Source organism: Delphinus delphis, chromosome 8, assembly GCF_949987515.2.
Source record: "Delphinus delphis chromosome 8, mDelDel1.2, whole genome shotgun sequence".
In the NCBI taxonomy this organism is placed as follows: domain Eukaryota; kingdom Metazoa; phylum Chordata; class Mammalia; order Artiodactyla; family Delphinidae; genus Delphinus; species Delphinus delphis.
In genome coordinates, this window is record NC_082690.1 from 72650950 (window position 1) to 72677718 (window position 26769).

Consider the following 26769-nt stretch of genomic DNA (forward strand, 5'->3'; position numbering starts at 1 on the left):
GGTCAATGGCAACCCATCTACCCAGTCTACCAAGCAGAAAACTCGGTGCCACCCCTGATCCTGCCCATTCTTCTCCTTCTCTTCTCAACCCTGTTCATACCAGGTCACTTAGTCCCAACAAGCTGAGCGTGGCCTTTTAAGTCGCTTCTGACTTTCTACCTCAGCTGCCACTACTTAATTCAGGTCCTAATCACCCTTCCCTTAAGGTAATGCTCTGGTTTCTCTATGCGTCTCTCTGCTTCCAGGTTCTCTCTCCTTCAACTCAGCCTTCCTCCCATCCCCAGAATGATTTTCTTAAAATACAAGTTGGACTATGTGATGGTCAGTTTTATGTGTCAATCTGTATCCAGTTATTCAATCAAACACTAAGTGTTGCTGTGAAGGTATTTTGTAGCTGTGATTAACCTCTATAATCAGTTGATTTTATTGATATGTAAAGGAGATTAATTCTAGATAATCTGGGTGAGCCTGAGCCAGTCAGTTGAAAGTCCTTAAGAAGAGAACCGGGGTGTCCCTGAGGAAGAAGTTCTGCTTATTGACTGGAACATCAGCCTGCCCTTCCTGAAGATCTGCCCTGTGGATTTCAGACTTGCCATCTTCCACAGTTGGACATGTAGATTCTGTGCATTAAATCTCTTAATATATGTCTCCTACTGGGTCTGTTTCTCTGGTTGAACCTGGGCAGTGTTTCTGTCTCTGAAACAAAATCTTTATTTTGATAGGATCTATTAGACTAGTAAAAATTAGTAGCTGGATCAGCCCCGGTTTTGGCAAGGATGTGGAGTTACAGAAATCTTCAAAACTAACAAACCATTGTAAATCAACTATACTCCAATAAAAATTAATTTTTAAAAAAGGGATAATATTTAGCATTGATTAAAAAAAAAAGAAATCTGGGCTTCCCTGGTGGCACAGTGGTTGAGAGTCCGCCTGCTGATGCAGGGGATGCGGGTTCATGCCCCGGTCCAGGAGGATCCCACATGCCACGGAGAGGCTGGGCCCGTGAGCCATGGCCGCTGAGCCTGCGCGTCAGGAGCCTGTGCTCCGCAACGGCAGAGGCTGCAACAATGAGAGGCCCGCGTACCGCCAAAAAAAAAAAACAAACAAAAAAAAGAAATCTTTATGTACTGCTGGTGTCATGTATCAGGTCCTTTACATACATTATCCTACTTAATTGTCATAATAACGCTTTAAGTATTCTCATTCTCTTTATCCACATAGGAAAACTGAGGCTCAGGAAGGTTGTAATTCACTCAAGGTAACACAGCTAGAAAATGCCAGGGCTGAGATCTGAAACCCAGTCAGGCAACTGTCATGGACTTAGTGTCCCCACTAAATCACACACTGAATTCATTTGAGAATTATAATAAAACAATATTTATTAAAACTATGATATTCTATCTTGCTTTTTATGCAAAATGATTACTTTTCCTTTCTAATCAGTTATACATTTTACAACATCAGGAAGCCTTTATGAAGCAAGAAGTGGGGGGACCAGATTATTATCGTTATTTTTATAGTTGTTCAATTAAAGCCCTTGAAGGGCAAGCATCTTACTTACTTAAAGTCACAAAAAAACCAGAAGATTAACAAAAGCATCTGAATAGTCTAAAGGGCCAGATTAAAAAGAAATCTTCCTTAGAGTATGGGAAGTCCTGCATTTGGAAGGTATCACAGTTTCAAATACTCCCTTCTGAGAACACAGCCACAGCCACCTCCCCCCACTTCGCCTCACTAGTGCCAGCTGACCAGGAATCATCGAGGCAGTCAACACCCTCTCTTACATTTATGCCCAATTAAGTGTTACTTTGTCGACTTCAGCTCACATTTCCACCCCCGTTTAGCTTCTGATTTATCATCCTTTGTATATATAAACCCTCCCAGTTTTCTTTATCATAGAAAGTGGAACACTCTCCTTCTTTGCTTTCATGGGGACAGGCTGAGGCTGGAGTTTTTTGGCAGCCATAAGAGATCCCTTTTCATCTCTTATCAATTTATTGATAATTTGGGAGAATATCACTCCCTAATTCTGAATCCACCACTTTGGATACCCAGACCCTTACACTGTAGAGCATCCAGGACAATGTTCTTCTCCTTGAGTTATTTAACCTCTCTGTGCCTTAGTTCCTCTATCTGTGCAACAGGTATAATAACAGTACCTACTTTATGGTTGATGTAAAGAATAAATTAATATTGTGTAAAACTGCATATGGTTCATGGTAAGGACCAATAATGTCAACTATTACTGTTATCATGGTCCCTAAAGATTATCTGAGAGTTGATAATCTCCTCTGTTGGCTTCCTAGGCCCTTATTTCTCCTTACCTTCCCCCCAAAAGCTGAATTATTGAAATCTTTACCTTTTTTTTTCTTCTGATTACAACTGAGTTCATGTAGCAACCCCTGGGAGAGGCTCAAAAGTTAAGAAATAGAAGGAAACAGGTCTAATTTCTGTGTATTACCAGACTGAATTTGCTAAAAACCTGTGAGCTGCTGCAGCAGAGGGAAATGGAGGATATGGTACCTCCGGTGTGGATGTGTAGCAGAAACTACCCGGAAGTGAGCCCAATCAAGGGCTCCTGAGGCCATGGCTGCCAGGTCAGCATGACAAGGGTGGGGGTCCTGGAGCTCACCTCAGAAGTTGCTGATGCTCTGTCTCCAAAGAGGTGTGGTGGTGCCAGCTAGCATCAGGACCTGGGGGCTGGCATCCTGGGCTCAGCCTCTGACTTGCTGTGTGACTCTGGGCAAATCATTTCTTCACTTAGGCCTTCATTTCCTCTTCTGTGGGGATTAGGTCATTTCTGAAGTCCCCTCCACCTTCAAATTCTGTGATTCTAGGACCCTATGCCTCTTCTTACATTAGATCAGCTAAAATTCTGCTCCCCTCCCTCAGAAAGCCAGTCCCCTCCCATAGTAGAAGCCTATAAGCCTTTGGCCATCCATTCCATTTGGCAAAATTAAATTTTTAAAAAGCATCTGTCCAAGAGTCCCTATCATTTTACTTGTGGGTTTTTTTTTTTTGTCTTCTTGCTATATAATGCCATTTGCTGAAAATTTCTGCAAGTCAGTTCCCAACTGATCACAGTAAATTCTCTTCATGTGCAGAATTTATTTAAGAAGTGCTGCCTGAATAAAGTGAACAGGTTCAAAAAACTGACAAAGCACAAAGGCCACATAAGAGGCTACTGGCATATGCATGCATGCCACACTAGGGTCACACTGCACAGCTTCCTGACTAAGTCAGCATCTTGGCTGCCACGAGAAGAGGGAGGGACTGGCCTTAGGGTGGAACTGGAGTTGCAACTAGTATGGGGCAGAGTCCGAGCCAAGAAGTCTGATGGGGATTCAGGAGCCACAATGCCTAGTCATAACAATCAGACATCCAGTGTGCTGAGGCCAAAAGGGCAGCAGCATCTTCCTTGCCTCAAGCTGAAAACCACAAACTTATCGAATTAGTTACCTTACAAAGCCACAAAATCAAACCCCATGCCATTCCTCCAAGATTCCTTTGTTGACCAGCTATTTGCTTCTGAAAACAGATCAGATCAAGTCATTCCTCTGCTTTAAGACCTTTCCTGCTCCTTGTTACCACAGAGGATGAAGTCCTGTCTCCTCAGGCTTCAGGCATCCCCACAGCCTTGTTTCCCACTGCTTTGTTCCCCTCCCAATCCCCTCTTTTCCCCCAATTTGCCATGTCTTCTGCATGGTTTTGTCCATGTTGATCCCCTTCCCTGGAATGTCTTTCTCTTCCTCCTGCTCATCCTTTAAGACCCACCACAAACATCATGTCTTCTCTTAGAAGTATTCCCTAACCCCATGTTAGGGTGAAGGTGTGAGTTTATGAATTTTATGAACAAGACACTGTCTCAGAAAGTGTCAGAGCTGGAAGAGACCTTGAAGATTATCTTACAGATTTCTTTTATCCATAAAGAAAAGCACGCCCAGAGAAGGAAAGTGCCTGCCCAAGGTGACAGCAGCTAATCTGGTACTCAGGTCCCTTGGCCTAGGACTCTATTACATGGTGCAGCTTCTTAATGAGTGACTAAATCTGTGAATAATCAAAGGGGCAAACAGAATGCTGCTGAAGCCTTACCTAGGGAGAGTACTTTGGAATGAATGTCACAGCTGTTCTGCATTTAAGGGTTTAGGTGCACCCGGGAGGAACAGGGGATTCTACAGAGACGAGAGGCAACAGGGACAGCCACTGGGTAGGTGGTATTTAGGGGTCATGGTGCAAGCTGAGGCCTGTGGGTGCTACACTGATGCAACACTGAGAGTCTGGGCGTTCATAGGGAGATACCAGGGTGCCACTCAGACTCAGGAAGCTTGCTCCTGTCTAAGGAAGGACAGAGCAGGCTCATGGGCCTGACTGCTTGGCCATTGTTAAAGCTGCCCCACACTGCACATGGTCCCCTAGGTGCTAGGCTCTGAGGATAGACTGCGATACAAGCTGGCCTCTGCCCCTCCAGCCAAGTATTGTACTATCAGTTGCTATTGCTTTTTCCTGTCTTCCGAAGAAGTCACGTGCATGCTATAAGCTTAGTATAATAGATGCTGCTTGATACGCTAATTAAGCTAAAGCCTGACCTCTGCAGGGAGCACTTGAGGGGGAAAATGCAGACCTCAGAGTCAGCAGATGTCAGTCTGAATCCAGGGCTTCACCTCTTTGAGTCTCCATTTTCCCATCTGGAAAACCCGTCTACTTTCTACCTTGCATGGTGATGACCTAATGAAATGATATATGCAAAATACTCAGAGTGGCGCCCATACTTAGTAGGTACCTACTACTGTCAGTTCTCTTTTACTCTGTAAAAAGGCATTATCTTAAAAAAAAAAAATCTACTGCTGCAATCGTCAACTTTTGAGTGTCTTCCTAAATAACCCTTAATGGCACCACACTGTCTATACGGTAAAGTCAATGCTACCGGAGACGGCCTTAGCTGACCCTCCGCTGTCTTGCTGGCTGACCAGTTGTCTCTCAACCATGATTCACACTTTAAAGCCTTCCTTCCCTTTGCTCATGTTGATCCCTCAGCACAGAACGCTCTTTACCCTTCCTCCACTCAGGAACCCCCTCTGCCATGAGGATTTCCAAAATTAATCATTCCTTCCTCTTCACTTGTTCTTCTAATTCTTGTCACCTTCTGCTTTGCACTCACTCATCTGTTCATTCAGTATTTATTAAGCACATATCACGTGCCAGGCTTAAGTCTCTTTCCCATTAAATGTGAGTTCATAAGGTAAGACCATTTGCTGTATTCCTTCTCAGCACCCAGAATGCTACAGGGCACATTATCAGTCACTAGCAAGCTGATGGGAGGGAATAAGGAAAATACTGTATATAATATTCATTCAGCTTTTAACAAACATACAAAGCACCTACTGCATGCAAGGCAAGTGTAGACAGTGCAGGTCTATTAAGATGTACAACAGAGTTTGTGCACATGAGGACAGACTTTGAGTGATGGAGGAGACTTTAGAGCTATTTCCCAGATTGGGATTCTAAGGCCTGGAGAGGGAGGGGGCCTGCCCAGGATCACACAGAGAGTTAGTGGCAGACAGAGCTGGGAGCAGAGCTCAGCCCTTGCACTGCAGAAGTCTGTCTCTGTCTTGCTCTAACTCGTACTTTTTTACTTTGAGCTCACCTTAGTTAGATTTACCTTTGCAAGGCCCGAAGCTTCTTGAGTATTTGTAAACCAGTGCACTGGGTCACAATTACAGTTTTTGCTACTGTAAGTAACTCCAAAAGGACCAGAGCATTATGCCAAAACATGGTGGTTAATCTCGTGCCCAAAAAGGGTGGCATGAGAGAGTGAGTAATTTAGCAAGTTATGTGAGCCTCCTTGACAGCCTGGCACCCTCACCTGTGGTCTCATGTAGAATGACTACTGTGGAGTGACACAAACATTGCTTCTTTAGGAGTAATAGTGAAAAACTTTACTGAGAGCTAAGAAGGCACTTTTTGTGACGTGAGGCTACGCCCTGAAAACAAATGACTCAATAGAAATGTGCCTCGAATGATAACCAATGGTCTGTAAAAATATCTCTGTATTAATTGTGAAACATCTCTCCTGAATGTGAAAGATCTGATCACATTCTGGCCTGGCAAAGAAGAAAATACGGTGTTCTCAAGCAGTGTGATAATGGCAACAAGTATATCACCTCCGCAGCTGAGAGAAGCAGGACCTGGGACAGAGCACTCAGAACCTAGGGAGTGACTTAAAAGACGCTGCTCTGCCTTTGCAGTCCCTCTCCACATGGCAAACAGCCCGGGAGATCACAACCACTTAGGAAAGCTCCTTGAGAACCAACCACAAGCCCTGTCTAAGCAACATGAGCTGGCCCCAGCTCTGCCACTGACTAGCTGGGCAATCTTGGGTTAAGTCATTGCTTCTCTCTATGCCTTAGGGCTACTCTGGTAGTGACAGGACTCAGGAAGGCAGCCAAAAAAAGTGAATTCAATAAATAGTGTTGAGACTTTCAATAGCTATCTGGAAAAATAATGAAGTTGAATCCATACCTGACATTGTATATCAGGATAAATTCCAAATGGATTAAAGATTTACTTGTACAATATAAAACCATAATGTACTAGAATAAAATATGAGGAAAGTCCTTTATACCCCGGAGTGGGGAGGGATCCTCTAACTCAAAATGCAGAAGGCATAAAGGAAAAGACTGGTAAATTTCAGCTACGGTGAAAGAAAAAGTTGCATGGTAAAAATAGGACAAAATAAAAACATCAAAAGCAAAAACAAAAAGCAAAAATCTAGGACTGGGAACCAAGATGGCAGAGTAGAAGGATGTGCTCTCACTCCCTCTTGTGAGAACACCAGAATCACAACTAGCTGCTGGACAATCATTGACAGGAAGACATTGGAACTCACCAAAAAAGATACCCCACATCCAAAGACAAAGGAGAAGCCGCAATGAGATGGAAGGAGGGGCGCAATCACAGTAAAATCAAATCCCATAACTGCTGGGTGGGTGACTCACAGACTGGAGAACACTTATACCACAGAAGTCTACCCAATGGAGTGAAGGTTCTGAGCCCCATGTCAGGCTTCCCAACCTGGGGGTCCAGCATCGGGAGGAGGAATTCCTAGAGAATCAGACTTTGAAGCCTAGTGGGATTTGATTGCTGGACTTTGACAGGACTGGGGGAAACAGAGACTGCACTCTCGGAGGGCACACACAAAGTACTGTGCGCATCGGGACCCAGGGGAAGGAGCAGTGACCCCAGGGGACACTGAACCAGACCTACCTGCTAGTGTTGGAGGGTCTCCTGCAGAAGTGGGGGGGTGGCTGTGGCTCACTGTGGGGCCAAGGACAGAAGTTCTGGGAAGTACTCCTTGGCATGAGCCCTCCCAGAGTCTGTCATTAGCCCCACCAAAGAGCCCTGGTAGGCTCCAGTGTTGGGTTGCCTCAGGTCAAACAACCAACAGGGAGGGAACCCAGCCCCACCCATCAGCAGTCAAGAAGAATAAAGTTTACTGAGCTCTGCCCACTAGAGCAACGGTCAGCTCTACCCACCACCAGTCCCTCACATCAGGACACTTACACAAGCCTCTTATATGGCCTCATCCACCAGAGGGCAGACAGCAGAAGCAAGAAGAACTACAATCCTGCAGCCTGTGGAACAAGAACCACATTCACAGAAAGACAGACAAGATGAAAAGGTAGAGGGCTATGTATCAGATGAAGGAACAAGATAAAACCCCAGAAAAACAACTAAACAAAGTGGAGATAGGCAACCTTCCAGAAAAAGAATTCAGAATAATGATAGTGAAGATGATCCAGGACCTCGGAAAAAGAATGGAGGCAAAGATTGAGAAGATGCAAGAAATATTTAACAAAGACCTAGAAAAATAAAAGAACAAACAAACAGAGATGAACAATACAATAACTGAAATGAAAACTACACTAGAAGGAATCAATAGCAGAATAACTGAGGCAGAAGAACGGATAAGTGACCTGGAAGACAGAATGGTGGAATTCACTGCTGCAAAACAGAATAAAGAAAAAAGAATGAAAAGAAATGAAGGCAGCCTAAGAGACCTCTGGGACAACATTAAACACAACAACATTCGCATTATAGGGGTCCCAGAAGGAGAAGAGACAGAGAAAGAACCCAAGAAAATATTTGAAGAGACTAGTTGAAAACTTCCCTAACATGTGAAAGGAAATAGCCACCCAAGTCCAGGAAGCACAGCGAGTCCCATACAGAATAAACCCGAGGAGAAACACGCCAAGACACATAGTAATCAAATTGGCAAAAATTAAAGACAAAGAAAAATTATTGAAAGCAGCAAGAGGAAAATGACAAATAGCATACAAGGGAAGTTAACAGCTGATTTCTCAGCAGAAACTCTATAAGCCAGAAGGGAGTGGCATGATGATATACTTAAAGTGATGAAAGGGAAGAACCTACAACCAAGATTACTCTACCCGGCAAGGATCTCATTCAGACTGGATGGAGAAATCAAAAGCTTTACAGACAAGCAAAAGCTAAGAGAATTCAGCACCACCAAACCAGCTCTACAACAAATGCTAAAGGAACTTCTCTAAGTGGGAAACACAAGAGAAGAAAAGGACCTACAAAAACAAACCCAAAACAATTAAGAAAATGGTCATAGGAACATACATATCCATAATTACCTTAAACGTGAATGGATTAAATGCTCCAACCAAAAGACACAGACTGGCTGAATGGATACAAAAACAAGACCCATATGTATGCTGTCTACAAGAGACCCACTTCAGACCTAGGGACACATACAGACTGAAAGTGAGGGGATGGAAAAAGATATTCCATGCAACTGGAAATCAAAACAAAGCTGGAGTAGCAATACTCATATCAGATAAAATAGACTTTAAAATAAAGAATGTTACAAGAGACAAGGAAGGACACTACATAATGATCAAGGGATCAATCCAAGAAGAATATATAACAATTATAAATATATATGCACCCAACATAGGAGCACCTCAATACATAAGGCAACTGCTAACAGCTATAAAAGAGGAAATCAACAGTAACACAATAATAGTGGGGAACTTTAACACCTCACTTACACCAATGGACAGATCATCCAAAATGAAAATAAATAAGGAAACAGAAGCTTTAAATGACACAATAGACCAGACAGACTTAATTGATATTTATAGGACATTCCATCCAAAAACAGCAGATTACACTTTCTTCTCAAGTGCGCATGGAACATTCTCCAGGATAGATCACATCTTGGGTCACAAATCAAGCCTCAGTAAATTTAAGAAAGTTGAAATCATATCAAGCATCTTTTCTGACCACAACGCTATGAGATTAGAAATGAATTACAGGGGAAAAAACATAAAAAACACAAACACATGGAGGCTAAATACTACATTACTAAATAACCAAGAGATCACTGAAGAAATCAAAGAGGAAATAAAAAAATACCTAGAGACAAATGGCAATGAAAACACGACAATCCAAAACCTATGGGATGTAGCAAAAGCAGTTCTAAGAGGGAAGTTTATAGCTATACAAGCCTACCTCAAGAAACAAGAAAAATCTCAAATAAACAATCTAACCTTATACCTAAAGGAACTAGAGAAAGAAGAACAAACAAAACCCAAAGTTAGCAGAAGGAAAGAAATCATAAAGATCAGAGCAGAAATAAATGAAATAGAAAAAAAGAAAACAATAGAAAAGATCAATAAAACTAAAAGCTGGTTCTTTGAGGAGATTAAAAAAAATTGATATACCATTAGCCAGACTCATCAAGAAAAAGAGGGAGGGCTTCCCTGGTGGCGCAGTGGTTGAGAGTCCGCCTGCCGATGCAGGAGACACGGGTTCGTGCCCCGGTCCGGGAGAATCCCACATGCTGTGGAGCGGCTGGGCCCGTGAGCCATGGCCGCTGAGCCAGTGCGTCCGGAGCCTGTGCTCCGCAACAGGAGAGGCCACAACAGTGAGAGGCCTGTGTACCGCAAAAAAAAAAATAATAAAAAATAAAATAAAATTAAGAACATCTGTTTATCAAAAGATATCATTAAAAGAGCAAAAGAGTAAGCAACTGCCTAGGAGATGTTCACAATACATATAATCCAACAAAGAACTTGACTCCATAAGATAAAGGATCTCTACAAACATTAAGAAAAACAGACAAAACCCACTTTAAAACAGTGGGCAAAGTCTTTGCACTAGACAAAAGAAGCTACCCAAGTGGCCTCTAAGCATATGAAAAGGTGCTCCACATCACTGGTTACCAGAGAAATGCAAGTTAAAATCACAGTAAGACTCCATACTACACACTCAGGAGAATGGCCTAAATCAATAAGATTAAAAATACCTAGCAAGGATATGGCACAATTAGAACTCTCATATGTTGCTGGTAAGAGTATAAATTGGTACAACTACTTTGTAAAACTGTTGAGCAGAATCTGTTAATGCTATACATATGACCTAGTAGCATAGAAATCCTACTCTTAGTTATGTACTCACGATAAATAAATGTATATGTTCACCAAAAGGCATGTATAAGAATGTTCATAGCAGCTTTATTCACAATCTTCAAACTGGAAACAACTCAAATGCACTTCAACAGTTAAATGGATAAATAAGTTGTAGCATATTCATAAGAGGAATATTACTCATCAATAAAAAAGAACTACTGCTACATAGAGAATGGATGATTCTTATGGACACAATGTGTTGAACAAAAAAAGCCACACAAAAGAGTTCACCCTGTATGACATCGTTTATATGAAGCTCAAGAACAGGCAAGAACTCATCTCTGGAGACAGAAGTCAAAATAGTGGTTACCTCTGGGGGTGTGGTACTGACTGAGAAGGAGCATGAGGCAGGCTTCTGGGGTGGGTGCTGGAAATGGTCTGTATCTTGTGCTGGGTGGTGGTTTCTTAAGTACATACATACATAAAAACTCATCAGACTGAACCCTTAAGATTTGTGCACTTCTCTCTCTCTCTCTCTCTCTCTCTATATATATATATATATATATATACTGTACTTCAATTTAAAAAGTAAAATAAACCAAAACCACCCTGAGTAGTTTTTCACCTATTAAATTGGCAAAAATCCAAGTTCCCTAACACACTACTATTAGGGAGGCTGCAGAAACAGGCACTCTTCTACACTGCTGGTGGGAGTGGAAAATGGTATAATTCCTATGGAAGCCAATTTTTGCAGTATCTTGCAAAATAACAAATACACTTTCTCTTTGATACAGTAATTTTACTTCTAGGAATTTATCCTACAGCTACACTCACCCACATATGAAATAACATATATACAAGGTAATTCACTACATCATTACTTGTAATAAGCAAAAGACAGGAAATCACCTAAATGTCCATCAACAGGGCACTGATTAAATAAATCACAGAATATAGGTACACTGGAACATTACGTAGTTGTAATAACGAACTAGAAAGGCTTTTATACTGATATGGAAAGATCTCCCAGATCAATTATTGAAAGAAAAAAAATCAGACACTAAAAAGCATGTAAAGTATACTACAATTTACGTAAAAAGGGGGATAAAAATATATCTTAGTATTCACTTATATTTGCAAAAAGAAACTAGAAAGATACAGAAGAAACTAATAATAGGCATTAGCTGCACATATGGTAGAAGGGTTTTGGCACTCTGGATAGATGGGAGATAAAGCTGGAGGGAAATTTTTCATTTTAAACCTTTTTGTGCTTTTTAAGTTTTAAATAATGTACATGTATTACTCAAAAATTAAATAAGTAAAAAATTTTTTAAAGAGAAGGGACAACGGAAGGGGGAATAAGAATCCTAAAAGGGGTGGGAATCTCAGAAGGTAGAGAGGGAAGTGTGATGACAACACAATGTCATCAATGTCTCGATTTTATCTGGTTATTATACCAAGAACTGCTTAATCTGAACCAGATTACATATAATCTACATATACAGAAGAACTTGCCAACATGAAGGGGAGCTAAATATTGAAATGAAGAGATGAAATAATCTTATCTGGTGGCCTTAAAAACAGGCCAGACAGGCAGAAGACCACAGGCTCTGGAGATAGAGGCCTGGGTTGAAGACCCGACACACAGATTCCTCCTGATCAGATGACCTGGCGGGGCAAACTGCTCAGCCTAAGCTTCGGCTTCCCCCATCTAGAAAATGGGGTTAACAACAGTGCATCCATGTGGTATGAGGATTAAATGGGACAATATAAGTCAAGCATTTACGCTCTGCCCATCCTACTGTGCATAGGACCGTACAAGTCTGTCCTTGCCTCTAAGCTCTCTACAAGGCCCTGGGTTTGGAGGTATTGCCTCTCAGGGCTATAGACAGTGTCAAAATGAGTTAGTTCTCGCTATTAAATCCTCACATGACCCCACTTGATGGGTCTCAGGCCATGCAAGGTCAGTTATTCCACCACACATATTACAAAGGTACAAAGGTTCAACAATTGGAAGTCATCAGTGAAATGAAAAAAATTGAAAATAAAAGATCCTTGCATAGATTATAGCTCCAATTTGGTAAAAGAGATGCTTTTGCTTGGAGGAGGACGCTCTACACTTTGCTGCCAAATATCTAACCCTTTAACAGTGCCCGTCTGGCAAGCGTGAGTGCTCCAGGAAAAGGCCACCAATAAAATCCCTTCCAAGGGTCTGCGTGGAGCGGAAGAAAGGAAATGTGGTCAGCTCTTTTTTCTCTGCAGGAAGGGAAGGCTGAACAACCGAAAATCAGGAGAGAAGGCAAACAAATCGCCCATTCAAGCCAAAATAAGCTGCTCCTGGGGGGAAGCAAAACAGCTGGAGCCAATTCAACCAGGCATGGAAGTGAGGGCCCCGAAGACAGAGCTGGGCCTGGGGAGCCTGCCCCTGGCAGGCAGGGATCTTCCGAGCAAGTGGTGGCCACATGTCCTCATCTCACCTCTGCTGACCGCCTACGCCCACAAATGGGAGCCAGCCAGCTTCGTCATATATGGAGGGAAATCCTGGGTGAAAAGGAAGGAAGCAAGCAAGCAAATGACCTCAGGAACCTGCCAAGTTCACCTGCTGAGCACCTATTCTGTAGCAGGCAACCAACATACCTATGCCATTTGGAAAAACAACTTTTGGGGTGGGTATTGTGATGTTGGTTTTACAGATGAGGAATCAGGCTCACTGAGGAAGAGTGACCTGGCAGCAAACACAGAACAGGTCAAGAGAAACTTCATTGGAAAATTAAGAAAAGAAGCAAACCAAATTGCAAAAGAAGGGGGGAAAAAGAAACCTGGAAGCAATGAAGTATCAAAGTCGAATTATTTTGATTTCCTAAGAAGCCTGAAATGTGGCTGCTGCGGGGCTTCCCTCAGGCTGGAACGTGCAGGTCCCGAGTCCCTGCCTGGAACAGCGGATAGCAGAATCCTGACCTGAAGCAAATCTGGGCTGGCACTGTTTCCAGGGCTGCTGGGATTTCCAGATCCCCCAGATCGGGGTACCCAGGCTCCAGTTTACAAACCCGTTCTGCAGCTATGCTGAGGTCCTGCCCTGGACCCTGACATTCTAGGTGGGGGAGACACTTCTCTCTCCAGCTTCTGAGACTCCCACCCTGAGCCTCAGCCTTTTTACAGTCATCTTACAATTACTTCCTTAAATTATATTCTTAACATATAACAACAACACCAACACCAGCTAACATTCACCGAGCCTACTTTTGTGTCAGGCACTGTTAGCACTTTATATAACAACCCTATGAGGTCAATAATATGATCTTCCAGATGAGGCAATCAAGACAGAGAGGTTAAGCCATTTATACAGGGTTACATGGCTCATAAGCGGAGGAGCCAGGATTTGAATCCAGGCGATACGATCCCAGTGCCTGTGCTCTTCTTAACCACTCCGCATCCTGCAGCCCCAAGGATATGACAGAGTCGAAGGAGCATTCTTAGAAGTCAGGCACACAGCTCTACCATTTACTGGTACTTATCCCTGGGCAACTTGTTTAACGTCTGAGTCTCAGTTTTCTTCCTTATGAAGTGGGTACAACAAAAACACTTCGTGGAGTTGTGTCCGTTCTTAGACAGAGTAGGTCCTGAATTATATCCTTTCACCCATCTCTTTCCCCTCTCTTCCAGTTTGATCTGTCTGCTGTGCATTCATTAGATATTAAGGCCACCTCTACTTTTGAGCAAAGTTTGGCTTCTCTATATTCTGTTCTAGTCTATTCTACAACCACTTTGTGCCTGTCACGTGTGTGACCCAGCACGAGGCACTGAGGGCCTGCATCTCGGGGATGAGACTGAAGGCAGGGAAATCCACCTGAAGTAGGCAAGGGCAGGAGCGGGGAGCGGGCAGCTGGCTGTGAGAGCCAGGCTTTCAGCTGATAGGAACTCTCCTCCTCCAGCTTGTCCCCCTCTTGCTGGCCTCTTGCCAGGGCTAACAGGAGGCTTCTCATCGCTTCCTGCTATACAACTTGCACCCTGCAGGGCACCCACTGAGGGCCCCCTTCCCCAGGTGTCAGGGAGCCTCTGATCCCGGCTCACATGCAGGCAGGTGGACATGTCCAGAGTCTCGTGACTGGGCCCACCTTTCCTGACTCTGGAACCATTCATTCAGCAGATTGTGAGCCAGGCCCCAGGCACTGGGGACAAAACAGAAAATAAGAGGTCTGCCCTTGAGGAGTTCATCAGCACGCCATGCCCTGCTCTCCCACCGCCTCTGCTGCCTTCCTCACTTGGGTAGTAACGCTAGACACACCTTTCCAGAATGTTATCACTTCTCTCTCCCAACCAAGAATTACTTCACTGGAACAGTTACACGAACAAGTGATTCTCCCTTCTCCCCACCCAGACCAAGAGAAATGGAAAAGAAATGGAATTATGGATTAATTTCTTACGCATCCCCTATATAGTAACAGGTGTTTCACACGCATTATCTCCTCTAATCCTCACAACAATCCTGCAAGGTGGAATTATCCCCATTACATAGACAAGGGGAAAACATGGAAGCTCACACAGAGATGGAGCTGGTTTAAACCAAGGTGTCTGCCTGCAGAGTCTATGCTCTTTCTCCAGCCCTAGGCTGCCTGTCGGCTCAGCCTGCCACCCTGCTGGCTCTGGCCTCCTCCTTCAACTGGATTTTGTTTTTTCATGTATTTAGATTCCCTGCAATCTTACTGTTTGTGCCAACCTCTCTCCTAGTCCAGTGACAGCAGCAGCAACATCCTAGGCACCGCCTCTGATTCTTTGATTAGCTTGTCTTAATTACACCCAGGCTGGAGTAGTTCCGGTATAACATATCTGGTGTTGCAAAGCATGCAGGTTTGCTGTTACATTTTCTCACTCCCTCTCTGACTCCAGCGCTTTTTACTCCCCACCCCCTCTGCTGGCTGTCAGCCTACCTCCTCTACTGTCCTTGGTTCTGCCTCCTTGCACATCACATTCGGGCCTACAAAGTAGTGCTTCAAACTGCTGCCAACCCAGGCAGCTGAGCGAGCCAGTCTAGCTTAATTCAGAAAACAGTGCTGGAGTCTCCGCTGAGGGCCAGGCACTGCTCACTGCTCTGGGTGCTGCATATAAGCAGGAAACAAAAGGAGAACACAGGGGTCTCGCCCCTCAGAAGCTGAGAGAGGCTGGGAGAGGGAAGTACACAGGACAGACATCACCTACTCAAGGCAGATAGTGATGGGGCTGTAACAGAGTCCTAAAATGTCGGGGTTGGAGAGAACCTTGGTTTCCTGTTTTTACCCCTCCCTATCACAGATGGGAGACCTAAAGCCCCGAGGCGGGCAATTATTTGAACTAATGATTATCAGAAAATAGCAACGAACACTTCTAAAACCCTTACCAGGAGCTAAGTGCTCTTCTAAGCGCTTTACATGTATCAACTCCTTTAACCCTCACAACAACTGCAACAACCCTATGAGGAAGATGCCACTGCCCTCCCCATTTTAAAAGTGAGAAAAATGAGGCATGGAGGGCTAATCACCTTGTCTGTGTGGGGCCCGACTACCTGAGTTCATACAGCTAGTAAGCAGAAGCCTGCACTGGACTCAAGTAGTCGGGCCCTACACTGTCTCTTTATTGTACCGACTGAGTCTACGTGTGGAAGTAATGAGAAGGCTTCTTGAAGGAACTACGCACAGGCCTGATTATAAAAACAGTGAACCTTGGTTATTCAGAGTCAATAAGAGGAAGCCTCAATTTATCAGAGGCTTGGGAGTTCCAGAGTGACATGAAACACATGGCAGCAAGGGCAGTGAGCAGAACCCCCCATCTCCAAAGAAAGAGCCAAGCAAGAGCAAAGAACTCGGTGCAAAGGATTTATTCAAAAACCAGGAGCAGCCCAATTCTCCTCCCCTTTCATGTCTGGCTTTCTACACAGGATGCCCCCAGCCTGTAAGATCTTTAATATTCCCAAATGCCACTTCCTGAGGCAGGGAAGCCAGCTCAGGCACCTTTTTGAATAGAAATTTTTAGAAAAAGGGCTTCTGGCAAAGCCTTGATCAACAAAGGCCTCCATTTCCCAGACTCTTCCCCAACAGACGCATGCACCCTGGCCTTTGGTTAACCAAGAGTCCTCCAAATCTGCCCATGAGTTTCAGAATAAACACAGCTATCAGTACACTAATTACTTACCAGTCACTGCCAGATTATGCTCTGAGCCACAGGAGACCTGTAAAGAGAAAGAAAATAAGTTACATTAAACAAAAAATATATTTCAGCCATTATATTTTATGATCAGTTATAATTTAATGATAATAACATCTATTTTTTGGCAAATTTTAGGAAGTAAGTAGAAAGGGGCACCATGTACAAAAGACTATAGTTACGATACACTCATGACTACATAAAAAGAAAAAGTGAAAAAACAAAAAACCGTTGAATGGAAATACACCAAGGTGTTAAAGTATTTGTTTTTAGGCAGAGACCATGAGAGATTTTTTTTTTTAATCCTTTCTTCTTTCTACGTTTTTGTATTTTTCAAAGTTTCTATAATGAACATGTGTTACTATAAAAATGGAAATACAAGGGAATACAAATGACAGTTTTGGAAAACTGAGCTAAAAATCCATCACTCTCATCTGGACTGATAAAATGAGCAAAGAATACAGTGGAAACAGACTTGCCTGAGGAAAAATTCTTGACTTTTCCTCATCTGCTCACTTTCCCTTTCACCTTCCAGCCACACAAACCACCTGCAGTTCTCTGAACACAACATGTTCTCCCAACACCTCCGGGCCTTTTGCACATGCTGTTTCTCTGCCGGGAATGCCCTCTCCTCAACTGCCTACCTAAAAAACTTCTACTCATCCTTTAAAATTTCAAAGCATCCAGAGACTCTCTTGCTGTTGCTTCTAGGCAGACTCAAGCACTCCTTGCATTATGCAACTTATATGTACCCCCACTGCAGCAATCATATTGTTGTCTTTTACATTTTTTCCTGTCTCCTCACTAGACTGTGTGTGTCTTGAGAACAACGCTGAGACTTGTTCCCCTCTGTATTACACAGATGGACTGTACAAAACCTGGGGCTCAGTTAACACCTGTTAAATGAGAGAATAAATGAAAGAACAAAGTACATGAAGAACAAATACCTAATACATAAAAGACAATCATTTGGGGTTCTGAATCCTGTGTCTGCACCCAGTGAGAGAGACTTCTTGCCTTTCAACCTCCGCATGTCCCAAATGCTACCAGAAGGAAGTGATTGGGAATGTAAGAGTATAAATGGCTCCTCAGGTACTAATTAAAAGGAACTCGAGGGCTTCCCTGGTGGCGCAGTGATTGAGAGTCCGCCTGCCGATGCAGGAACACGGGTTCGTGCTCCGGTCCAGGAAGATCCCACATGCTTGCGTACCGCAAAAAAAAAAAAAAAAAAAAAAGGAACTTGAAACTCTGGAGAAGCATCCTGTGACCTTTATCAGGACGCTCACTTTAGCTCCTGGCAAGAAAAAGGCTTCAGGTACACATGGAATATCAATTGGAAGAGCCCTGGAGGTCATCTAGTCCAATCTTTAACACTACAAGGTGCCAGAGGAAGTGTGTGTCAAAATGAAGACTAGGGGGCTTCCCTAGTGGCGCAGTGGTTGAGAGTCCGCCTGCCGATGCAGGGGACACAGGTTCGTGCCCCGGTCCGGGAAGATCCCACATGCCGCGGAGCGGCTGGGCCCGTGAGCCATGGCCGCTGTGCCTGCGCGTCCGGAGCCCGTGCTCCGCAATGGGAGAGGCCACAACAGTGAGAGGCCCGCGTACCGCAAAAAACAAAAAACAAAAACTAAGACTAGGGTCTCTCTGATTCCCTGATTCTCACACAAGTTCCTTTCTTGGTGCTATAGCTTCTCACTCTTTCCCAGTGAAAAACCACTTGGAAGTGATATTCAAAGGTAATTAGCACAGGCCCCCAACAGTCAAGGTAACAGGCTCAAAAGGCATGTGAGCATTGGAGGCAAAATGACCACTGGTAGGTGAGAAGGGGCAGCAAGGCTTCTGAGGCTTTTTTCTTTGTAAAAGTTATGCGTCCAGGATCTCAGCTTCCACAGGGAAGACGGTTACCCGCATATAGGTGGATTCCCTGACACTGTCTGGCAAAGAAGTACCTGTATATTTTTACCCCAGTAAATAATTCCAGGGTGACTAGTCTCTGAGCTCCTTTGAGGCAGGCTCTGCATCTATCTGAGGGGTCCCCCCCAGGCCTCACCCAGGCCATACACACAGCACAAGTTCATCATATGCTTCCTGGTTATACTGAGGCTGGTTCCCTAGGTTCTGTCATAGGAAGCTGCTTAGACTGAAGAACTGGGAAAAAACTCAGATGTCTAACAACAGGAGAATTCTATGTAAATTATGGTAGAGCCATCTGATGACTTGGAAATTATGCAGCCTTGGAAAATGATGTTTACAATAAAGGAAAATACTCGTGATATCCTATGAACTGGAAAACCACATAAAAACTGTATATGTAATATGATCTCAAATCTATAATAAAATATGAATAAAAGACTGGAAGGAGTTATTCCAAAAAGTGAATAGTGATAGCCGCTGGGCTAAGCATAAAGGAGGCACTATGAGTATGGTTTTCCTTTTGACTTCTTCTATGGTCTCTAAATTTTATACACTATTTTTATAATCAGAAAAATTATCTATTAAAAATAAGAAAAATAAATATAATGCAGTTCCCACCATAAAGGGGAAAAAAACCCTTCCTGGCTATAAAATAAATATGCTGTAAAATCTGATATACTCTGAAGTAGTGGGGAAAAAAGATTTGAAGGAAACAAATTATAAGGGTAGCTGCGTCATGGTGATGAGATTATAAGATTTTTTTCTTCTATTTTTCAAACATTCTTTAACTGGTGGTAGCAGCAGGATGGCTGGTAGTGGTGGTGGGAACAATAAGAGCAGGAATTAAAGCCGCCATATTGAGGACTCATACGTGCCAGGTGTCATGCCAAGGCTCTTTATAAACACTACCTCATCTTCCTCATCACGATCATCTTCTCAGGTAGGTTTGACTTTGCTCATTTTAGAGAGAAGAGAACTGAGGTTCATATACATTACATAACTTTCCTAGCTTGCTAAGTGGCACAGCCATAGATCTAAAACCCAGGTTTGCCTATCTCCAGGCTCATGTTCTGTACTGCTAGGTCACGCTACCTTTGTGTTTTAAAAAATAAAGTTATTTCATTTTACAAAATGTAGGCAGAAAGGACCTGCCTCTGACTGCCCGGACTCACCCTGGGGCTGAGGGCTGCAGAGATGACCAGCCTTGAAGACCAGGGGCTTCCAGAAACAAGCCACCGACAAATGCCAGCGTCAGGCAGGAGACGCTGCTGTGAATTAATGAGCGAGACAGTGATGAATGGATTTTGTCAAGGCAATGTTGCACTTGAAGCTCAAAGCTCCCCGCTGTTTCTTGCTGTCTATGCACTGGCACAGAGGTCAGGAGACTGAACACCACAGGCCACAAAATCCCAGCACTACACTCCTTCAACAAGATTGTATCAAAAACCATTTGCTTCACATTGCTTCTGTCAGCATCTACTCAACTGCCCAGCTTTCTAGAAGACTCTGTTAACAATGGCAGTGTGCCCATGAGAAAGGGATTCAGATCCAGGAAGCCAGGTGAATCGTAGGTCCTCTGCTTTCGGGTTCTGAGAACTTTGGCAAGGTATTTAACCTCTGGAGCTTCAGCGTTCTCAGGCATAAAAAGTAGAAAACAGTATTTACCCATCTGCCTTACAGAATTGCTAGAGGACAAATGAGACAACCCATCCCCTCACAGCCATGGGTCTCACCTTCCTTACATACAACTCTGCACATGCCATGCCCCTATAGAAAACCCTCCACAGGATCCCAGCATTGGAAGGGCAAAGTCTAAAGTACACAGTATGGCTCACAAGGCCCTCGAGTGTAGGCCCCTGTTTACCTCTCTGGCCTCACTTCTTCCCCCTGCTACTCATGAGCTCTCAACCCCAAAGAACATATTCCCTTTTTTCTATTCACACTACATTTTCTGTAAGAATATCATGTGATTTCAGGCTTTTATGCATGTTAATCTCCTTGATGTGACTTCCCTTTCTCCCACTGTCCATCTAGCAAAATCCTCTAAGATTGCTTAGGTCACCTCCTGGCACAGCGCCACGCATCATGGCCCTTGGCACACATGAGATGTCTGCTTATGAACTGTGTGTGTTAAGCACCTCTGTCTCTCAGAGATCCAGCAGGGTGCCTGCCCAGTAACATCCCTGCCACACAGCCCAAGTACAGGGCATGAAGGGGGCCAAAGACGATGGCCCAGAGAAGTTAGATGGTCCCAAAACAAGTGTGAGTCGTGGTGTGGAGACTCCAGGCAAATGGAGACAGGCACTGAGATGCACAGTGAGGGCTGCAAGGGCACTAAAAAAATAGAGTGTAGAGATGATGGGGTATCAAAAGCACAGGATTGTTCCAGGAATCCTAGGACAGCAAAGCACAGTGGGCCACCAACAGAGGTCAGTCCTAGGTGACAGAGTCCCACAGTAGAGAAAGTGGGTTCCGGCTTGCTGGATGGGGCCTTCAAGATACAGGGGGCACACCTCCCCAAGGGTGAGGGATGGGGGACAGAGGAGCCTGTGGAAAGTTGTCCTGTCTCAGTGCTGCTCAAGTACTAGAGGGGTCTGCTCTGTTCAGGCAACTGAGCCTGATGAGGCAGAGCTGCAAAAAACAACTTCCAAAGCCCCAACTGCCACAGGGACAAGATCTCCCAGCACCCCTCCTGCCAAGCTAGACTCCATCAGCTCTTGTGAAGGGAGCCGCAACTCCCCTTGGGGCTGCAACCCACTAAATACAGTTGGACAGGGATGAACTGCGGTAAGAATTGACTGGTAGTAGATGCCCAGTAAATATATGCTGAATACATTAATGGGTTAAATGAATGAATAACTAAATGAATAAGCAAAAAGTAGATAAATGTAAAAATATTTGCCAAATGTTGAATGTGAGCACTTCAGTTTCCACCCGTACACTTGTACCACTTCTAAAAACAGCTGACAGGCCCTTATTGAGAGCTTATGGCCAGGTACCTGGCTAACTGCTTTGCTTGTATTATTTCATTTAAACTTATACTAAATCTAAGATTTCTTTGTTACAACTGCTTTACAAATGAGGCAATTGGGGTTCAGAGAGATAAGGTAACTTACCAGTGTGTTACAGCTGGTGGAGGTGCAGAATTCTGTGCCGATTCTCGTTCAAACTTTGTCCTGTTAACTGTCTAAACCCTTCCTATTCCCATTCAGCATGGAAATACACCGCCACCCAGTTCTTACATCTGGCAACCCTGTGCCAATTATCAAGGGATCTTATGCTGGGAGAGCCCCAGGTTTACTAGGCTCAAACATCTTCCTGGGGCTAGGAGTACCCACCTCTGGATCTATCAAGGGCTGTTCCAGGGCTTTTTCTTGGGAGAAATGGCTGTAAAACGGCAACAAACATTTGTCCTGTGCCTTCGCTGTGGAAGCTATCACCTCTCGGGGAACTCCACCAGGTTGTTCAACTCTGCACACTTTGAACGGGGAAATCAGAGTGGGGCGGGGTGCGACCATGACTCAGGGGAAGAAGCACTGAGATTCCAAGGAGAGGAACCAGGCAGAAGCCAGGACCCGAGACTTGTCCCCATCACCAACCAGGGACCATCCTCAGCTTCATCCCAGCACCGGGGCGGCAGCTCAGGAACCCCCATGGCGCGCAGCAGCCTGAGGGGCCTACTGATTGGTTCCGCCTCACGCCAATGGGACTGGGCGCCGGCCGATGCTATGGCAACGACGCGCACGTGTGGAGGCACGTGACGGCGGGGTGGGGCGTCCATTCCGTGGGGGACTCTGCTGGGGAAGTCTTCGGCTGCTCCTGCTCCGCCCAGGCTCCCACCCTCACGGCTAGTCTTTGGCAGGCACCGCCCAGCCCGGGGGGAAAAAGCAGGCTGGGAAGCAGCTTCAGAACGGCAGCGTCTCATTGGCCGGGGTTAACAGGGAAGGGAATGGGCGCTTCAGTGCAGCCTTTGCTGAGCTCTGCCCTAACCCAGTTGCCATCTGCTTAGAACTCTGGGAAGACAAACCAGAATTTCCAAACCTGTTAGAAAAGCAGGCTGGGAGTCTGGACATGTTTTACAGCAAAGTGCAGTCCTGTCAGCCAACGGAGCTTTACCCCTAGGCTCAGAAATAGCCTCAGAGGAGGCCCTGGTGACAGCAGAGAGGCAGCACAGTTGCTTGCTTCTGGAAGCACCTAGCCTTACAAAGACACCTTTAACTCCCTTTGTGAGGGCTTCGGCTTTTGACTGAAGCCTAGATGTCAACGGAGGCCAAAAAATGAGACCTCTGGGCCCAGAGGCTCCATCTTGTCCTCCACCTCAAAGTCCAGGGGCAAAGAACCCATTCTCCCTGCAAAGCAATTTTTTTTTTGCACATTCTATATGAAAATAAGTCGTAAACTAGGTAAGTCACACCCGTTATACACCCAGGTCAGCCTTGATCCAAAGCCTGTGAGCTTAACCACTACACATACTGCCCCTCTTCTTCTGATACTGGTTCCAGACTGCCCCAGTCACTAAGGCTCAAACTCTCAAGTGACTAACAGATCTCTGACTCTTTTATCTCCCTCCTACTTTGTCTCAAGATCCTGTTAACTCTGCCTTCTCAATATCTTGATTTTTCAGTTGCTACCATCTTAGTTCAGTCCTTTTCACTCCAACCTGGATGCTTTTAAGAGCTACCTAAAAGCATAGCTTTTGCACAGTTATTTGCACCATTCTCCCTTTTCCATACCATTCTAAACCTTACCAACGTTACAAGACCCAGTTCAAAACCCACTGCCTTGAGGAAGTCTCCCAGATCATCTCAGCCCCTAAAAGATCTGCCTTCTCTCAAATCCTACCACTTGCCTTGGCTAAAGTTTGCTTTTGTCAAACCTCCTTTGTACTGTTAATAATTTGAGTGTGGCGGTAGGGTATGTCTCCCCAGGCAGTGTTGGGTAGTGGGAAGCGCTCTAAGTATGGAACCAGAAGACCTGGATTTGAGTCCTTGCCCTGCCACTTCTTAGTCATATGACCTTGGGCAAATCTCTTCACCTCTCTGGACTTCAGTTCCCTCATCTTTAAAATGGGATATTAACAAACAAGTGAATCTCATACATCCTAAAACCCTTTCACACCACCCCCCAACTTCCACAGAATAAAATTCACTTTGAGTTTGACCCTGTTCTGCAGATACATTTCCAGAACATATAAAATGCATAATTTGGGAACATGTAAAAGGAAACTATAAGTGTTAGGAACTGGCATAGGTTCACTATGAACAGTTCATTTCCTTTTTCAACAGTTACTCTACTGGCAGATAAGGAGAGGACTTGAGAAATGTCTACTGAATTTGTATTTAATATACACAATTAAACTAAACAGGCACTCGGAATGCTTGCTTTTCCTATAGTGCACTTCTAAGAAAATTCCTTTCTCCTAAGTTATATTGATACTATGTGCACCTGTGGCCTAATTGGTGTGGATGGGCTATGGGTGGATACCTGCCCAAAGCAGGTTAATGCATAGATTGGCCACAGCCTGTGAAGTGGCTTAATGTGGAGATTCTGCCTGAAAAAGGTTGTAGGGTGTGAGTCCTCTAGGTGGTAGCTGGAGCCGTAGCTGGAAGATATAGACCCAAGAAAGGTTAATATACAGAGGAGCTACTGGCAGAAGAGTCAGAAGCAGCAGGAACAAACTAAAGAAGAGTAGCTAGGTCACTGGAATGTGAGTTTTCTAGATCCTATTGCTGACGGTGCAAGAAAGTCTAGATTTTTGAGCTGCCTTGTGTTCTAAGTGACCTTCCAGTTGTTCTTTTATAAGGCATTTGCTTCACCTGTTTCCAGTACTGATGACCATCCTTACAATACTAAAGTAACCTGAGAGTATCTCTGATCCTTACAGACTAAAAGCGCCTAACACAACAATGCATCTGAATTTCAGTAAAGGCAACACCAGTAAGTTACTTATGCCCTTGAGAACAGGATGCAACCATGAGAGCTGAACAGCCAACCTCAAGACAGGTAATTAACAGATTCGGGCGAGCCAAACATCCTACATCATGCTTCTCAAAAAAACTGAATCCTAAAGTATGGAGGTTCCTTAAAAAACTAAAAATAGAACTACCATATGACCCAGCAATCACACTACTGGGCATATACCCTGAGAAAACTATAATTCAAAAAGAGTCATGTACCACAATGTTCATTGCAGCACTATTTACAATAGTCAGGACATGGAAGCAACCTAAGTGTCCATCATCAGATGAATGGATAAAGAAGATGTGGCACATATATACAATGGAATATTACTCAGCCATAAAAAGAAACGAAATTGAGTTATTTGTAGTGAGGAGGATGGACCTAGAGTCTGTCATACAGAGTGAAGTAAGTCAGAAAGAGAAAAACAAATACCGTATGCTAATGCATATAAATGGAATCTAAAAAAAATGGTTCTGATGAACTTAGTGGCAGGACAGGAATAAAGAGCAGATGTAGAGAATGGACTTGAGGACACAGTGGGAGGGGAGGGGGGAGGGGAAGCTGGGACGAAGTGAGAGAGTGGCATGGACATACATACACTACCAAATGTAAAACAGATTGCTAGTGGGAAGCAGCCGCATAGCACAGGGAGATCAGCTGGGTGCTTTGTGACCATCTAGAGGGGTGGGATAGGGAGGGGGTATGGGGATATATGTATACATACAACTGATTCACTTTGTTATACAGCAGAAACTAACACAACATTGTAAAGCAATTATGCTCCAATAAAGATGTAAAAAACAACAAAAAAAACTGAACCCTTTCCCTAATAGCCAACACAGGCTGAAATTTAAAAAGACTGCCAATACCAAGTGCTGGTGAGGATGTGGAAATCTCTTACATTGCTGGAAGGAATATAAATTCAACAACTGCACTGAAAAATTGTTTGGCAGTATCTACTAAAGGTAAATACATACCTATACATATGCATATATATACACACACACACACCCAAAACAAACGATACTTCCCAAGTACCCAAGTACCCAAAATAAACAATTACTTACTTCCATCAAAAGACATGTACAAGAATGTTCACAGCTGCTTTATTCATAATAAATAAAAACATAAAATTACCCAAATACTGATCATCAGTAGCATGAATAAAGTGTAGTATAATCAGAATACTTCATAACAATGGGGAAAAAACCCTACTGTTATTCAAAACATGGATTAATCTTCAAGAAAGAAGTGAACAAAAGAAACCAGACACAGAAGAGTAAGTATTGTATGACACTATCTACGTGAAGCTCAAAAATAGGCAAACTTATTTCAAATAAATAATATAATTGTTCTGAAGGAGGGGAAAAAAGAACCAATCCTAGTAACTTTTTTTTTAATAGATCTTTATTGGAGTATAATTGCTTCACAATACCGTGTTAGTTTCTGTTGCACAACAAAGCAAATCAGCCATATGCATACACATGTCCCCATATCCCCTCCCTCTTGCGCCTCCCTCCCATCCTCCCTATCCCACCCCTCTAGGTCATCACAAAGCACCGAGCCAATCTCCCTGTGCTATGCTGCTGCTTCCCACCAGCCAACTATTTTATATTCGGTAGTATATATATGTCGATGCTACTCTCACTTTGCCCCAGCTTCGCCCTCCCACCCATGTCATCAAGTCCATTCTCTATGTCTACCTCTTTATTCCTGCCCTGCAACTAGGTTCATCGGTACCACTTTTTTTTTTTTTTAGATTCCATATATATGCGTTAGCATACGGTATTTGTTTTTCTCTTTCTCACTTCACTCTGTATGACAGACTCTAGGTCCATCCACCTCACTACAAATAACTCAATTTCGTTTCTTTATACGGCTGAGTAATATTCCATTGTACATATGTGCCACATCTTCTTCATCCATTCATCTGTTGATGGACATCTAGGTTGGTTCCATGTCCTGGCTATTATAAATAGTGCTGCAATGAACATTGTGGTGCATGTCTCTTTTTGAATTATGGTTTTCTCAGGGTATATACCCAGCAGTGGGATTGCTGGGTCATATGGTAGTTCTATTTTTACCTTTTTAAGGAAGCTCCATACTGTTTTCCATAGTGGTTGTATCAATTTACCTTCCCACCAACAGTGTAGGAGGGTTCCCTTTTCACCACACCTTTGCAAGCATTTATTGTTTCTAGCTTTTTTGATAATGGCCATTCTGACTGGCGTGAGGTGATACCTCATTGTAGTTTTGATTTGCATTTCTCTAATAATTAGTG

The 26769-nt window shown here is 43.8% G+C and overlaps 1 protein-coding gene across 1 annotated transcript in view; it reads right to left on the reverse strand.

Moving 5' to 3' along the window:
• SERGEF (secretion regulating guanine nucleotide exchange factor) overlaps positions 1 to 26769 on the reverse strand; it is a 219134-nt gene that overhangs the window by 67304 nt on the left and 125061 nt on the right. The window contains exon 10 of the mRNA XM_060017337.1: positions 16602 to 16638. Coding sequence (XP_059873320.1) covers positions 16602 to 16638 — 37 coding nt within the window. The remainder of the gene's footprint in view (positions 1 to 16601; positions 16639 to 26769) is intronic.